Here is a 15384-nt window from a genome sequence, read left to right on the forward strand (position 1 = left end):
GAGTTGCGTAGCACCGGGATTTGAGCCCCGGTCCTATTGCATGCGAGGCGGGTGTTCTACCACTACGCCACCGCTGCACCTGCTCTCTACACAACGCTAATTCCATTTATATATTGAGCCACGAGTACTTTAATTGACCCCCAATATCCCACGCGATTCCCATGAGTATTCGCACACCTGCTCCTGCCGACTTACTTTCCAGACAATGGTGCCCTGCATACTACGGGCAGTTACAGAGGTCATGCCAGTGATGCTGTAGCTAAAGACCCACTCGCCTTCTGACAACCCCGGCGGCTGTGCGTGTACGGCGTTGGAACGTACTCCTACGTTACGTCGGTGACATCTGACAAGGTCGATTCAAACGGAGCTGCCTGAGCACTACGATAGGTGCCTGTACAGTATTATCGATGCTCAGTGCGAAAGAGCTCGCCACGCACTGTCCGCATATACTGCAGAACAAGCAGCTCTCGCCGAGCCAGCGCGTTTTGAGAGGTTATATTCTGTGGCATCACTGCCGACGTCGTTGCACATATTTTTTTCTGTAGCTGGACTGCTTGCCTCATGACAAAGTAATCAAAGTATGGTGAATATTTAAATAGAAATTAGAAACTCCACATTGTGGGGTTACTTTTCAAAGGTGTGCTGTTAGATGAGTGGCAACTCAACCACATACCGCGGGTTCGGGCCAGAGCTAGCAGAGGGCACAGCTAGCATGCACTGAGTGCCTGCGCTTCCGCTCCGAGGGAAGCAAGACCACAAGTTATAAGCACAAATGTTTACTATATAAAATGCTGCATTACAAACACTGCATTTGTCCCCCAGACTGCAGTACAGTCCCCCAGACCGGACGATATGCGTACCTGCCACAGTGCAGGCACAGCTGGGTCTCTGCAGGGATGGATCACTGCAATGTATCACATTGTTCTAAAACTCTCAAACTGTATTCTTTTTCTCTTTTGCACTAGTTCAATTTTCATATCAAGTATAGTTACTGGGAACTGTAAAAGATGGCATGTGGTGGTGCATCATTTTTTGCTGTATATATATATACAAGTATGCACCTTTGCATTGGGCAAGGGAGTTAATAAAGCACCTCCTTTCTGAAATGTCAAAAGCAGATTCTGCTGCCACTTCCACTGCGCTAGCACTAGAAGCAATGTTGGCCCAATGGTTACACACAGGGAGCCCTTATTGCAAAGGTCTGAGGTCTGTATACTGACGAGAAAGAACTGCTTTTTGTTTTTACATCGGAAGATATAATATTGTCACGGACAAGTGGGCTAGATGTGTCGTTACCCAACACCTCCACCAAAATATGTCACGGACAAGTGGGCTAGATGTGACTAAGACGACGGGACGAAGCTCAACCAGCAGGCAAAGTTCCGCGCACAGCACGCGAGACAACTTCGGCGTCCTCTTCTACCAGGTGTCACCTAAAAACATCTGGGACACCAGGTGGCAATATGTATGTGCTGCATACACTGAATTTACGGCGCCAGTAGGCGCTTTTGGCTGCCCGGAATGAGCCTCCAAAGTAACTTTGGTCAGTCACATCACTGAAAATTCTACAACTCGTAAGCAGGATGAAAATTTTACCATTATTGTGTTCCTAGATGTCAAAGGAAACTAAACACATGCATTTCTGCCATTTGCCTAATGCATTTCTTTTTTCTGCCGCACCGTGCATTGTTATGCTAGCAGGTCTAAGGAGATTATTCAGGGCATTATGGGAGTTGGCCATTGCCATTGGGTGTGTAAAGTCCTTGAAGGGGCAAAAGCCACTTTCTTGAGTTGTATCCGACTACAAAAGTTGTGTATAGACAGGCAAAAAAAAATATTACAATTGTAACACATGCTACTAATAGATTAGGTGTTTTCTTACTCATTTTGTGTGGAAGCCATTATTTTTTATATTGATTCCTTCATCAAAATTAATTTTAAGAGGTTTTTTTTTTTTTAATGCCACAAAATTTCGCATGAAGGCCTAGGGGATGACGGCAAGTGACAAGTGGTGTGGTCGTGTAAAGTGTTCTACTCGCTCACCTTGTCGCTCGGTTCTTCGTGGACAGAACATTTGGATGCCCCTGCTGTTAGCCGGTCAGACCCTTGCTGGCAGTTTTCGGTTTGGTTCTTTGTCCCTCCCCATTTGCGTCAGTATGTATTTTCATGGTCATCACTGCTGCTGTAAAGGAAATATTTCTTTTGCTGGGGCTGCAAAGGTGGAGCTGGATAATTTAAATAGAGAGAATAATCTGCTTATCACTAACGGAGACCTGACAACATTTGTAGTGGGCTACGAGCAGGCTCGTGCCATGTAAAGCTCTCCGTCCTTAATACCGCTGTGCTTCAGCGCTGAGTGCAGAATCACTCACGGCGCATATCGCACATACAAGTGTCAAGGTCACTTCGCCCCTCTCGCAGTTTCTGAAGGCGAGCAGCCCTTACACAAGACTGGCTCTTTTCCATGAAATTTTTTCGACTGCACTTTTATGTGATGACACGTATTTTTATAATGAATTAGTGCAGTCCGGGTGAATCTTCTGAATATGTAATGCATTCAAAAGTGTAAATTATAGGATGTGCACCCGGCATTCAGTGCGAGTTAATCATTAAGAGTAATAGGGTGCTTTTGGTTGATTGATGTCACATGATCTTAAGTTGAGCTCTGGCGCTCGTGATGTCTTGGCCAACAGTAGCGCTCCATTCATGGGACCTGCAGTGGTCAGTGTGGAGTGGGTTTCAGCTGGGCTGCTTTTCCTCTTGCATTGCTGTCCAAGGCCTTGAGGAAATAGTGAAATAGTTGTTCATTTTAATGTGAGGTTATTGCGTAACTGTTAACTATGACTGGGTTCAAACATTGCCTCCTTTGCCTGCCGTGTGAGCCAAAAACCTCCTGCTAAACTGTTTTCTGTTCTGTCCTCCAAAGCGGACGGTAGCAGGTGCCACCACCTGACAAAACTTGCAAGCCTAAAGCTACGTTCCATGGCCTCTGAGGCAACTGTAATTGAAGTGAAGTGACTTCAGAGAAAATGAGTCTGCAAGTGTCGTCTTCTAGCAGTGATTGGTGACAGACACCTGTCCCGTGACTGCCAAAAGTACATTGCTTGCAATTAAAGCTATTGGACGAAAACAAATGCGCTAATATTCACATTACAGCATGTCATGTTGTAATGTGAATAAAACACCAAAAAGTGCAGCTTTATTTTTTGAAGTCATTTTATTCAGTTCAAAGGTTTTGCTGTTATAATTAGAGATGTACACGGTCTGTCGAAAGTTCCTGGCCCGCACAATCTGTTTTCGAGCAGTGTAATCGGGCATTTATAGCGTCTTTTAGAGTGCGAATGCCCTCAGAGGTGAGGTGAGGTTGTGTCTTCGCTTTAGATTTTTAGCAAATGCCTGCCCCTCTACATTGCCAAAACGCAGACCGCGTGGCCTGAGAACTTTTGACCAACCCTGTACATGCTGGTACATACTCTCTTTTGAGTGCCAGCACTGGATGTTTCCTAATGGCTGTTCCTTCAGCGCATGGTTACCTTTAGTTCATGCACTTGCTTTGCTCATGCATCTCTTCAACATACACTACTGCTGTGTGCCGTAATTGTAAGCCAACTCATTGAAGAAAATTACAGAGCATATCTTTAGCAGTTTACATGAATTGTGACTCAGAACAGCAAATGACAACTAGCTAACTATGACACTGTCGTGATTTGCCTTCACTGATTTGCTCCTCCCGTACTGATTGGTCCCAACACAGTGGGCATGCGCTAAGCTGACGGGCACGTAGCGCCATCTGGCAGCCTCAAATCAAGCTGCCACGTGTCGGGACCAGTGAAGCACGTGCGCACTGCTGGTGGGAGGGATCTCGCAACTCCAGTAACACAGATGGCAACACGCAATCCGAATTGCTAAAGGTGTTCAATGAGAATATGAATATAAGGCAGTGAGTGAAAACAACTCTGCGGCTTCAATGCGAAGTACGTTTTCCTAGCGGTACCAAGTAAACAATGTGCTACTATGACTTGGTATTCTGTCGGTGCTAGCATATCACCGCAAGGAGACACACCGCTCACATGGGTACATCTCATTTCAAGGCTTAGCATATCATTTTGTCCTCTCGTGTGAATGCCAAGTGCACAAGATTCATCAGCAGTATTGAAGCACCTTGTGTTCTCAGTTCCCAGGCGAGTTCTGCGCACATGATGACAGGTGTTTATACAGAGTGTGTAGTTATTGTGTCTGTACAGACTATGCGCACGTAAAACACTGGTTTCGTCGCTGTCTTTGACCTTATGGAGCCACTATTTAGGGTGGAATATTCACCAATGTGACAGTGTACATTACACATTGTCTAGCAGTAATTATTGCAGTATTTTCAGTGCATTTAGGTCAGTGCCAGGAACACATCACAGAGCTAAATGGCGGAAGAACAGCACGATACAAACGAAGACAAAACACAAACACACAGGACAGCACCCGTCCTGTGTGTTTGCGTGTTTCTTGGTTCTCGTATGTATCGCGCTGTTCTTTCTCCATTTAGCTATGAACCAACTAGGCTGAGCCAAAGTTTTGATTACATAACAGAGCTCTTGAATTGTGCAGCAGAGTTTTTCACAGATTACAGTTGGTTGTTGACATAGCTTTGGTGGCATGGGCTTCAAAATCACAACTTGTCTGTGTTTCTTCAAAGGTTGAATTTTGTTATTCGTGTGAATATTTCCTTAGTGAATCAGTGTGCCTGCACTCTGGCACACATTGCATTAAGTGTAATGCACTACGGCCATTAATTGTTGCCTTGGTTCTAATGACAGCTGGCGATGTCTCATTTTCGCCCTATTTCTCTCTTTCTCTGCCACAGCTCAGGGCCACCATTCAGCTGCACTGAAGCACTATTTGGGTGCGTTGCTCATGAGCACTGAATACTTTACTCAGCCACCCCCAAGGTCCCTTGCTGACGACCTCATGTACAAGAAGATGTCCCACTGCTGCAGCAAGTTGCAGTGTTACACTCAGGTATGCATTCACTGTTTTAACCTTTCTTTTTTTATTATTTTTCTTGCTTCTTTGTTCACAACACACAGCATTATGGGCTGGCTCATTCATGTCTGAGATTCTACCACAACAGCTAACATATTCATGTGAAATTTATCAGCACCCATGAAATGTGGGCATCCACCATTGGCTGTTATTATAGTCAGCACTAAACCGTTTGCAGAGTTCAAAGCTGTGCTGAAGTATGCTCAGTTGCGCAGTACAGTAAAAGCTGGTAATGCAACACACAATTGCCAGAAAAGGTGAAAAATTTTATTGAAAAAAAACAGCGCTGGCAGACGAAGGACGATCAGGAGGAGGACGCACAACTGCGCTGACTAACAACATTTATTCCGAAAACAACCGGTTGTTTTCGGAATAAAAGTTGTTAGTCAGCGCAGTTGTGTGTCTTCCTCCTTCTCGTCCTTCGTCTGCCAGCGCTTTTTTTTCCATGATGCTCAACCAATTCGCCTAGCAACAAACATTGCTCAAGTTTATGTGGAAAATTTAGGAGCATCTAGTTGATCCGCTTCTTTGCAAAACGAGCCACAGTCTGCAGACTTTCCACAAGCGGTCTGCATCTGTCCTTGATAACTTCACATTGTTTCTTTCATGCTCATGGGACCTATTTTTGTTGTACATATGCATTGCAACGAGATGCAGACAACAAGATGCAGAGAGCATCTGCCTTTCAGCGAGTGGGGTGGGGTTGGAGGTATTGCGAGGCAGCATGGCAGCCTGCACTGCACCTTGTTGCCATGACAATAGGGTCGGGACTGACAGGCTAGTTTCGGATTCTATCTGTCCATGTTTTCCGTCCTTGGAAGTGGCACCTCTTATTGGTCAGAGAGCTCTATAGCTCTACTGCAAAGGTATAATAGAAGTGGTGTTGTCGCTGGTCACTTTTTGTGGGCGCTTTGAATGTGGAAGAGTTTGGGGACATGCACGTGCGATTTTGTCGGCAACACAGCCACATTTTCTTGGAGGAAAAAACATTGGTAATGTTCCTTGGAAATTCCCGTAAAAGCCCACATACAATACATTTTTTTCCCAATTTTATTGTCAGGTTTCCGCTTCATATAATATGCGGATCTGAACAAATTTCAGCCTAAGTTCGCTGTGCCGGCCTCGTTATTAATCTGTACTGTGAGAATATGGCTTCCACGAGCTGCTCCTCTCACGGTGCATGAAATTCTCTGACCAAGTGCGTCGACGCAAGAAGGGGAGCAACCATGCAACTGCGAAATGTAGTGCAAATCAATACTTTGGCGACCTTTTCATGCTTGCGTTATGCGTGTGTGAACTTTATTTTTTATTTTTATTTTTCGTTTTTTCTACCCTGAAATCTCACCCCGTATAATATGCGGATTTTTACGGTAGTTGGATATTTCCCATTGGTGTCCCTTTAATACATGCTGAAAAGTGGGCAAGTTCACTCATTGAAATTTAAGAGGTTGCATGTTTTAACAAGTTGTCATAGTTGCAGCAGTCGTGAAGTGCCACTCACCACTTCTTGTGACATATACCATGCTTTTATGTAGTCATGTATTTTGTTTCATGTAAGTTGTAATTGTAAACCTAAACTTTTTAATTACAAAGATAAGGTTCATCCATTTTTATTGCGAAAGCAATACTACGACAGCCAAAACGAGACCTCGGGTGGCCGCAGCTACGCCATGAAGAGGCAGCTATGCCGTGAAGAAGCGTAGCTACGGTCTCCTCAAAAAACATCCACCTGCCATGACACTTGAATTCCCGTTACCCCTATGCCACAAGCAGGAGCTGCCAACTCAGGTCGCTCCTTTCATATGAGAGGGTGATATCAGAGCCAGCCTGCCAGAACCGTTTGCATTCTCGTTACCCCTACGACACGCAGGCATGTCTATACGGCTTGGTTAAAGCGTGACTTTATATGTGGGCTGGTAGCTTACGCTCTCACATCATACCCTTAAAGGATGAGCTTAAGTGTCCCCAATAATGTAGCCTTACACTGATAGGGCATGATAGGGGAATAATGTAGCAGGCAAAAGAAGCTTCCTTAGTTGCTTTCGCAATTCAACTAGGGTTAACCAGAGCTAAACCACAACTAATTTTTGTGAATACTTCTTTTCTGCCTCGCATTGGAGTGCCATTCAAACACACCCAGCTGTAAAAGCCGTAATGGGAAGCACACACTACTGTGGTAAGGCACTGCAGCAGATGCTATATAAAGCACAGAAATGGGGGAGTGCTGTCAAAATAGTACAGGGTCTCTTAGGATCTCTGAAGAGGTGAATGATGATATGGCCGGTAGACTGGGGCCTAGGACTTCACCGCAAGGCGTTGAGGAAGGCAGACGACAGCAGGAGTTGTTCTGGGGAAAAGTAAACCGCAGATTTATTTTGCATATTTACAACATATATGGAAACGTGCAAGCACGTTAAAGGGAGCGAGATAGCTCTTAACGAAGAGCACAGACAAGTCACACTAAAGCAACCTTCGTAGGCTGCTTAAATCCCCTTTTCAGTCCAAGATCCCTATGGCTGTGGAATCCACAGCTTCCCAGTCGTCCAATGGGCGCTGAGCCGCTTCTTTTGGCTCCGCCCAACTGTCCTATCAGTACATCACACACGCACCTCCTCGTACTTGACCGGGGAAGACTGTAGACCACTGCAGAATAGCCAGACCGTCCCCGTTGCTCTCCATGAAGCGGCGATGTCCTCGTTGGTTCCAGCCACAAGTCGTAAATGTTGCTTAACTGGCGCTGGCCATGTGGCGCTGGCGATGTGGCACACATTCAAAGCAGCGCCAACCCTAGTTCAAGCTAATAAATACATCTTAACGACCATCGAGCAACATGTGCAACAGCTTCTTTGAATCCACTGCCGCCTCCCTGAGAGCAATTAAGGAAGCAATCTTCCGCAGTGCTGTCACAATACGACAACGTGCAGCTACTCCATCTCGCCCCGCCGTCCTGGTCCATTGCTCGGAGAAATGGTGGGGAGGATCAAAGGACGCCCGTTCCATTTGCTGGCAAAAGCTCTACACTTTAACTTGTCGAAGACGCGTCTCTCTATGTCAAGAAGATAAGGATCCGTGCTTCTGTGTACCGATGTCTCCCAACACAAGCTGGTCCACTGTCGCATTCTCAAAGGAACCACAACCTGCTCTCCAACGGCCGCCTCCGAACACATGGACATGCGGGAATGATTTATGGCCCATTTGCTTGGGCATAACAACGGCGAAAGCCTAGTAGTAGTCATTAGTACCCATTCTAGTCACTACTACTCATTACTAAGAATTTTTAGTCATTTCTAATCCATTGTAGCTGTTAGAAATTTTGGTCATTGCAAGTCATTGGTAGTAATTTTATTCATTACTATCCATTACTAAGCATTTTTAGTCATTTCTAGTCAATTGGAGTCATCACAAGTCATCGTTAGACATATTGGTCATTACAACAGTAACAAGTCATTAATAGGTCATTTTATTAATCATTACTACTCAATTCACTAAGCGTTTTTAATCATTTCTAGTCAATTGTAGTTTTTACAAGTCATCATTAGACTTGATGGTCATTACAAATCATCATAACCTCTATCATTCTCTATTATAACCTCTGTTAATCACTATGAATAATTTTTCTTTTAATCTGTCTTCATAATGAGACATTTCCTGATGACGCATTTGACGACCACTTGTGCCAATGCACCATAAGTCTAGGAGGGCTTTCACCTTAAAACTATCATTCTAGGTGTATGGTTTTTTAGTATTGTTGTCTTGCACACTGCAGGCTGCCCTTTTTTGCCAGCTGATGGAGGAGCCAGACTACAGTGCGGCATTCAAAGCCTTAAACGAGCGCCAGTGCCAGGACAGCTGCGACTCTCTGTACGAGCACGTGTTTGACATAACGTTGCTTGAGTTCCTAGTCAACCTGCACACGCGGCGCGGCGAGCTGGAGTCCCGACAGAAAGCACTGCGTTGCATCGGCCTGCTTGAGCTCAATGCCAGCAACAATGAGGAGATCCAGCGAGAGGCAGCCAATGTGCGGCGTGGAGACTTTCTGCGAGTCATGGCTCGCCAGTACCTCTGAGGGCATCACCAGTGTGGCGTACACAGTTTGTGTGTTCTCGTGTGTTGTGTGCATGTGCAGGTTCGGGAAATTTTAGCCTGCATCAAATAGTGCCAAATAGTGTGAAACAAGCTGGGTTCAGATCAAATTTATGTCCAGCCGCCAACAGACTTTACACAAATGACTGAACGCGTGGCCTAGACTGCCGTCGGCGCCACGAAGCAGTAGTCATTGGGGTGCGAGATTATGCTTTGACTGGTTTTTCACTTGTCCCTTTTCACTTGTTACCGCATGGACAGCGAACTAGTCGCAGGGGCATTCCTGCGCTTTTTGCTCGCCAAAGCATCCTCCCACGCCGGGCAACACTCTTTGCAGTTTGCGGGAACCAGAAATTGCGCGCTAAGCTGCCGCAATTCGCGCCCCTTGTCACGCATTCAGTCATTCGTCGTAAGTCTGTGGGCAGGTGTACAAAAAGGTGAAAATTAATTTCTCAAAAACAGAAAATGTGTGCACTTCAAAAAGTGCCCACCCATTTTATTCCTTAGTTGAATGCACGGTGATGAGCAATAAAGCTATTGAGGCATAAAAAAAAAAAAAGGCTTGGACCAAAGATAAAATTTTAGAGATTAATACCCAGCATTTCATTTGTTCATTGTTCTCTTACATGTTTCTTTTTTCATGTGTTTGTGTGTGTGTTTGTTATTCATTGAGTATTCACGATACACTGCTGTGATGGGCCAAGAGCATGGTTCATGCTGAGGCTAGTTTAGAGCCATTCATTCTTTTTTTTTTTTTCCTATTTTTGGAGCAGCAGCTTTTAAGCTACAATTGCAGACTGCTGTCTTCATATTTCCTTGGCATGGTGCAAGCCTGTTGAATTTTACCACAGCCATATAAAGAGTAGTTGTGTTCCCAGAATTGAGTGTGGCTTCATGTTTTTCACGCACTGGAAGGAACTTTCTATCCTAGGAACCATTTTTTCCCAAAAGGCTGCACTTCGTGCAACGTCGGAGCAGCACCTCCTATCACACACCAACTTTATGTATCAGCTCTCCAATTCCACTCTCCACGTATGCAAAGTATCCAAGTAGCTGCTGCAGTCACATGGAACTATACTCGCAGACAAGTTTTTGTGGCTATACAGCCAAAGCTACAGAGCCAGAACGCATCGGCTCACTGCGCAGCAGAATATAGCAGAATATAGTCCCCTGATAAATTACACAGATCGTGGTCTGTAATATTATATCATTACAGAAATGCTTATGCTGTTATTATGTATCAAGATTGTGCTACAATATAGGCCAGTACAATGTTAATGTAATGCATTTTAAAATCAGTGCATGACACCGTGCAGACGGAATGGCTGCGCCATCTGGTGGGATTCTCCCGAAGCATACGTTGGCTGCTGCTGCTGCTGCGTCTACCCGTCTGTTTCCGTGCGCTTCCGTAATGCGCTTGTTTCGGCAACGTACGTAGCGCGGGATATTAATGACAAATATATATGTTCGCTTAAGCCTTCAGTAGTCTAAAGAAATATATTTCGGCATTGTTAAAAGCTTGGAAGCCATTATTTCAAGCAAAGGCGGAACTGAAACCGAAACCGTACCTGAGGCCAGATATGCCAGAACTACTTGACGAAAGCTCCGCCCCGATAGCCTTGTCTCCATAGCCAGAAAAACTTGTCCGCGAAAATACACAATTTTTTTCTTTTTCTTTTGTTCTTTTGTTGCTAGTAACGTTAGCATGCTGGCCTTGATGGTGGCGAGGAGAGAGGCTGGAACACCCGCAATGAGAGGAGCATGTTCTCAAATGTCATTAGTAGTGCTAATTAATGGTCTTAATTTCAACTATATGTAGCTGTAATGTAATGTATGGTTTATGGTTTATGGGGTTTAATGTCCCAAAGCAGTTCAGCTATGAGAGACGCTGGGAGGAAGGGGGGGGGGGCTCCGGAAATTTCGACCTCCTGGGGCCCTTAAACACGCGCTGACATCGCACAGCACACGGGCGCCTTACTTTACGCCTCCATCGAAAAGCTGCCACCACAGCCGGGCATCGATCCCGCGTCCTCGGGTACAGCAGTCGAGCGCCCTAACTGCTGCACCACCACGATGGTTTAATGTAATGTATGGTTGCTCTCTACTCTATGGTATATGGCAGCCGCATAAGCTTTCTAAGCTATCGCACACTACACCACTGAGGAAGCTATCACTCCTCTGTGGTGTATAGGTAGCATGCCTGGCTAGCAGCCAAAAAGGCAGCAGCTCGATGCCCACTGTATCGCTTTGTCATTTCTGCAGGAGTGTTTTTGTTTCTTTGGAAGCATTTCACGACAGTGGTTGAATGCCTTAACAACCTGTCACGTGACCACTACGTTGACCGATCGAGGAATATTTTTGTCCCAACCCTGGGGTTTTTGGCTAACACATGCTCTAACAGATAAGGAGACATCTCCATTTTCCATGGCACTAGGCCAAGGTGTCAAATAAAGGCGCCCTAAGGCTAGGTGATGCAACTCTACAACCCCTCTCCTGGCTTGACTGCGATAGGGTGCTTTGTCTTTGTTAAAAGCTTGGTTATCTTCAGCTGACACACTTTATTATTATTTTCTCTTTATAGTCATTTGACATTTGTCATCCCAAATCAAATAGCCATTCCTAGTCTACATAATGAAAAAAGAATTGTCCAAGCTTATGGTGGGCGTCCGGTACCAAGATGTAAAAAACATAGGGATAATGAAGGCACTGCAGAAGTTGCCATAAGAGATAACGCAGACCAGCTGAGAGAGAGGCTTTAAGAAAAACTGCATTGTCATTCCATCTCTCTGTGCCAGTGCCATCAAGGCAGCTGATGGGGAACCCTTTTTCATCTGCAGTAATGTCACTTGCCTCTTGCAATGCGTTACACTCCTGTTAAGCCGAATACTGCAGCAGCAGCAATTCCACGGAATTCTTGTCATTTTGTTTCCTTTCTGTTGCCCAGATATGATGAGACAGCTGGCACTAAACTGCTAAAGTAATAGTCTTACACACGTGCCTAGTGCTGGCTCTCATCACATCTTGACAGCAAAAACAAAAACGTAACAAGGGCTTCGGAATCACTGCTGCCATTTGGTCAAACAGGAGCACGATACTTTGAAGTGGTATGCCTGTTGATAAAAGGTATTCCTTATCTGTATCGATCCCAGACGCCACCAGAAGATAGTCTAGCAATGCAGTTTTGCTTGGCTTTGCTCATTGCCATGTGGTATATGTAATTTTTGCTCCTGATAGTGTATAGGCATATGTGCACGCACACGTAAGCACTAATTCCACACCCGCTACTGTGGCAGGTAAGTGGTTGGGGTGCTCAAGCAGGGCGACCTGGTGTCAATCACGGCTACAGCAGCACCATTTCAATGGAGGTGATGTATGTTAAAAGAACTCCAGGTGGTCAAAATTATCTGCAGTCGTCCCCCTATGGCATCCCACACAGCCTGAATCGCTTTGGGACGTTGGCCCCATAAACCAGCTAATTCCCACGAAGCTGCGCAATATGCAAGCACATTGCAAGGTGAGAAAGGGCCAAGAACTAATGCATTTGTATAAAAAAAATGAGGGTTGGACGAGATGTTTTTTTTTTAGCACCGAGCTAATTATGGGACTCAAGACGACTGTCTGCAGTAAATAGACGTCGCCACTGAGGGCACTGCTGGTTACTTCAAGGATGTGCCTCCTGTGACTGCAGTATACATGTTTGCAACTGCTGGCAGCAGCTCCTGTTATTTTCTCCATCTGATTCCACATTGTTTGCAAATCTTTTAAACTACAGAAACAGCGCTTTGTCCAAGCACGGTAGGTATAAACACTGCCATCTGAATGGACAAAACACTTTTGACAAAATTTGCCAGACGTCTTACTTATTCTGGAAATGCTCCCAAAGTGGGCATGTTCTCTTACTTTAATAAACAGCAAATGTTGCCACAGCCCTCTTGAATTGCATCAATAGTGTAAAATCTGTCACCATCCTTAAACACAGCCATCTGTTACTCCTTTTTAAACATTTAATATAAATTCTAAATACTCGGCTGGTGTCGTGCAACCATTGCATCTAAATTTTGGGCTCCAAACAACTGGTATGAACCGAATTGGACGTGTTCACTTAGTGAACACTTCAAGAACACTGGTCCAGGAAGCAATAGTTTACTTAGCAGTAGAATCAAGGTGTTCATTTCCCTTAACAAAAGGTTCCTAAACCCTTCTAGTTGTGTCGTTCGGAGTGGAAGAAGATCAGAAAGCGTTCTTGAAGATGATCACAGAACATAAAAACAGAGTAAAACTGGAAGCAGAAATTAATTTACAAAAAGAACAACTTTGCACTACTTCCCTAATTACCTAACAGTGTGGTTACAGCCTAAGTAGAAGTATGTTACACAACTACGCATGGACTTGACTCTCTTCAATCACATGCCTTTTTCACACAATTAAGAAATAGGGACGGTCATTTCTAGTAATACAAAGCTAGCAATACAAATGACATCAAACAAAAAATACAACACCCTCTCTTTGGTAAAGGCATTGAACCCTCTCCTGTCAAGAGGCTGTCTTCCCACTTGCCTCCTGCACACCACCGCCCCATCCACACTCTCATTGCTGGTCAAATCCTTTCCACTGAGGCGGTTCCACGCATCGTCCATGCTTGACTTTTGTTAACAATAGCGTGGAGAGGCAAAGGGCTACAAAGTCACTATACCGAAGGCAATTGGGGGCTCGAAGTGGGAGAACAGGGAAGGTTCTGGTTCCCACGCTTTGGGAACTATGCTGAGGTCCTAATTGCTTCCTTGGGTGCTCTTTGCTGCCTCTGCAGACAAGATACAGAGACATCTCCATTTCCCGCAGCACTAGGCCATGGTGTCAAATAAAGATGCCCAAAGTCTTCTTATGGGTGCTAGTTATCGTCATCCCTGAAAGGGGCCATAATTAGCCTGCGCGGTGGCACGGGTGGCTAAGCACCTCTTCAAAGACTCTCCGGCAGAGGGGATTCGCGATGGCGGTCAGAAGCCGTTTGTTTCCCCCGTGCATGATGCATGCGAGGAAGTGGGCTTTGCCACAATAGAGGCAGCTTAGCTGGAAATGAGCAGCAGCGAGAGGCAGCCTTAATAATTAGTGACTAATCAAGACTATTACTTAGCAACAAGCAATGGTATCAACTCTTAAGGAGAGTTAAGCATCCTTTAATTTTTCTTGTCGTTTATTAAACTTTATTTGTAATCACTTATTAGCAAACTTAACGTTCCAGCCAGCTGTTTCTCAAGGCTATTTACATCTGTATTGACGCTATTCCTAAAGTCTAAGTTAGCTAATTAGCCTTTACTAATTAATGTTGGATAAAAAACTACTGCAGAATAGGCCATGCAACTTTCAATGACCTTCAGTTCGTTTCACTGTGCTAGGATACTGGTCTTATTTGAAAGCTTAGCTACATTTATTTGAGTCAGTTGACAGATATTTAAGTATAAAGCCTGCAAAAAATTTTATAGTCGAGATGAGTTTATCTTCAGCCAAAATGTATGCTTCACGCATCGTCACTTTGGCCAAAGCCTGCACTTGACAGTCTGTTTTGTACAGGGTGTGGTGCCTGTCAGGGCCAATTCAACGCTCGATGACAGTTTTTCTTGGCATGGAAAAGAAGGCTACAGGGGTGGAGTATCCATAGCTGTCTCATCTCACTCCGCTAAATAGTTCGGCCGCAGGACGATGTGCCTAGCTGACTGCCTGGTGTGTTGCTCTCCTCATGGCAACTCTCTATGTTGCTGGAATGAAGCTTCTTGTAACTAGACGTCTGATACAGTTCAAGAAAAGCTGCAGATGCCCCTCAAACGAAGCCCTCCAGCCAATGGCATTGACCCATTCTCATTATGTCTCGGATGATCCTCCTAGACCTGCTAGCGTGACAATGCAGGGTATGGTGTGGCAGGTGAAAGAAGGTTCACCCCGATGACTTAATCGGATCAACCAATGCATCATGAGAATTTATCGACACCATTGGCTGACGAAGTTTGAGTTGTATTCGAATGTAGTAAATTTATTTTCATTGAGAAAACACATTTTTCCTTCAATTTCGACATTGAAAGCTGGCAGTTGTGTCAGAAATATGCCTTGTGTAACAAATACTGATAGTGTACTGTGTTTTAAAGCAAACAGCTGCAACTGGGAACTACATTCCACTGCATACGACGACGCCAGAACTAAGGGGGCAGAGTTTTCAAGTATTATGTGAAAGCTCAGCCCCTCCCCGCCCATCTCCCCCTCAAACCTGACTTCCTG

At 44.9% G+C, this 15384-nt stretch overlaps 1 protein-coding gene across 1 annotated transcript in view; it reads left to right on the forward strand.

The window, feature by feature from the left end:
- Positions 1-9997, forward strand: part of IntS8 (integrator complex subunit 8) — a 147636-nt gene extending 137639 nt beyond the window's left edge. The window contains exons 23-24 of the mRNA XM_084587879.1: positions 4856-5010; positions 8801-9997. Coding sequence (XP_084444005.1) covers positions 4856-5010; positions 8801-9100 — 455 coding nt within the window. The 3' untranslated portion in view covers positions 9101-9997. The remainder of the gene's footprint in view (positions 1-4855; positions 5011-8800) is intronic.
- Positions 9998-15384: the final 5387 nt, after the last annotated feature.

The sequence above is a fragment of the Amblyomma maculatum genome, chromosome 1 (genome assembly GCF_055883805.1).
Source record: "Amblyomma maculatum isolate TAMU_Amacu chromosome 1, ASM5588380v1, whole genome shotgun sequence".
NCBI lineage: Eukaryota > Metazoa > Arthropoda > Arachnida > Ixodida > Ixodidae > Amblyomma > Amblyomma maculatum.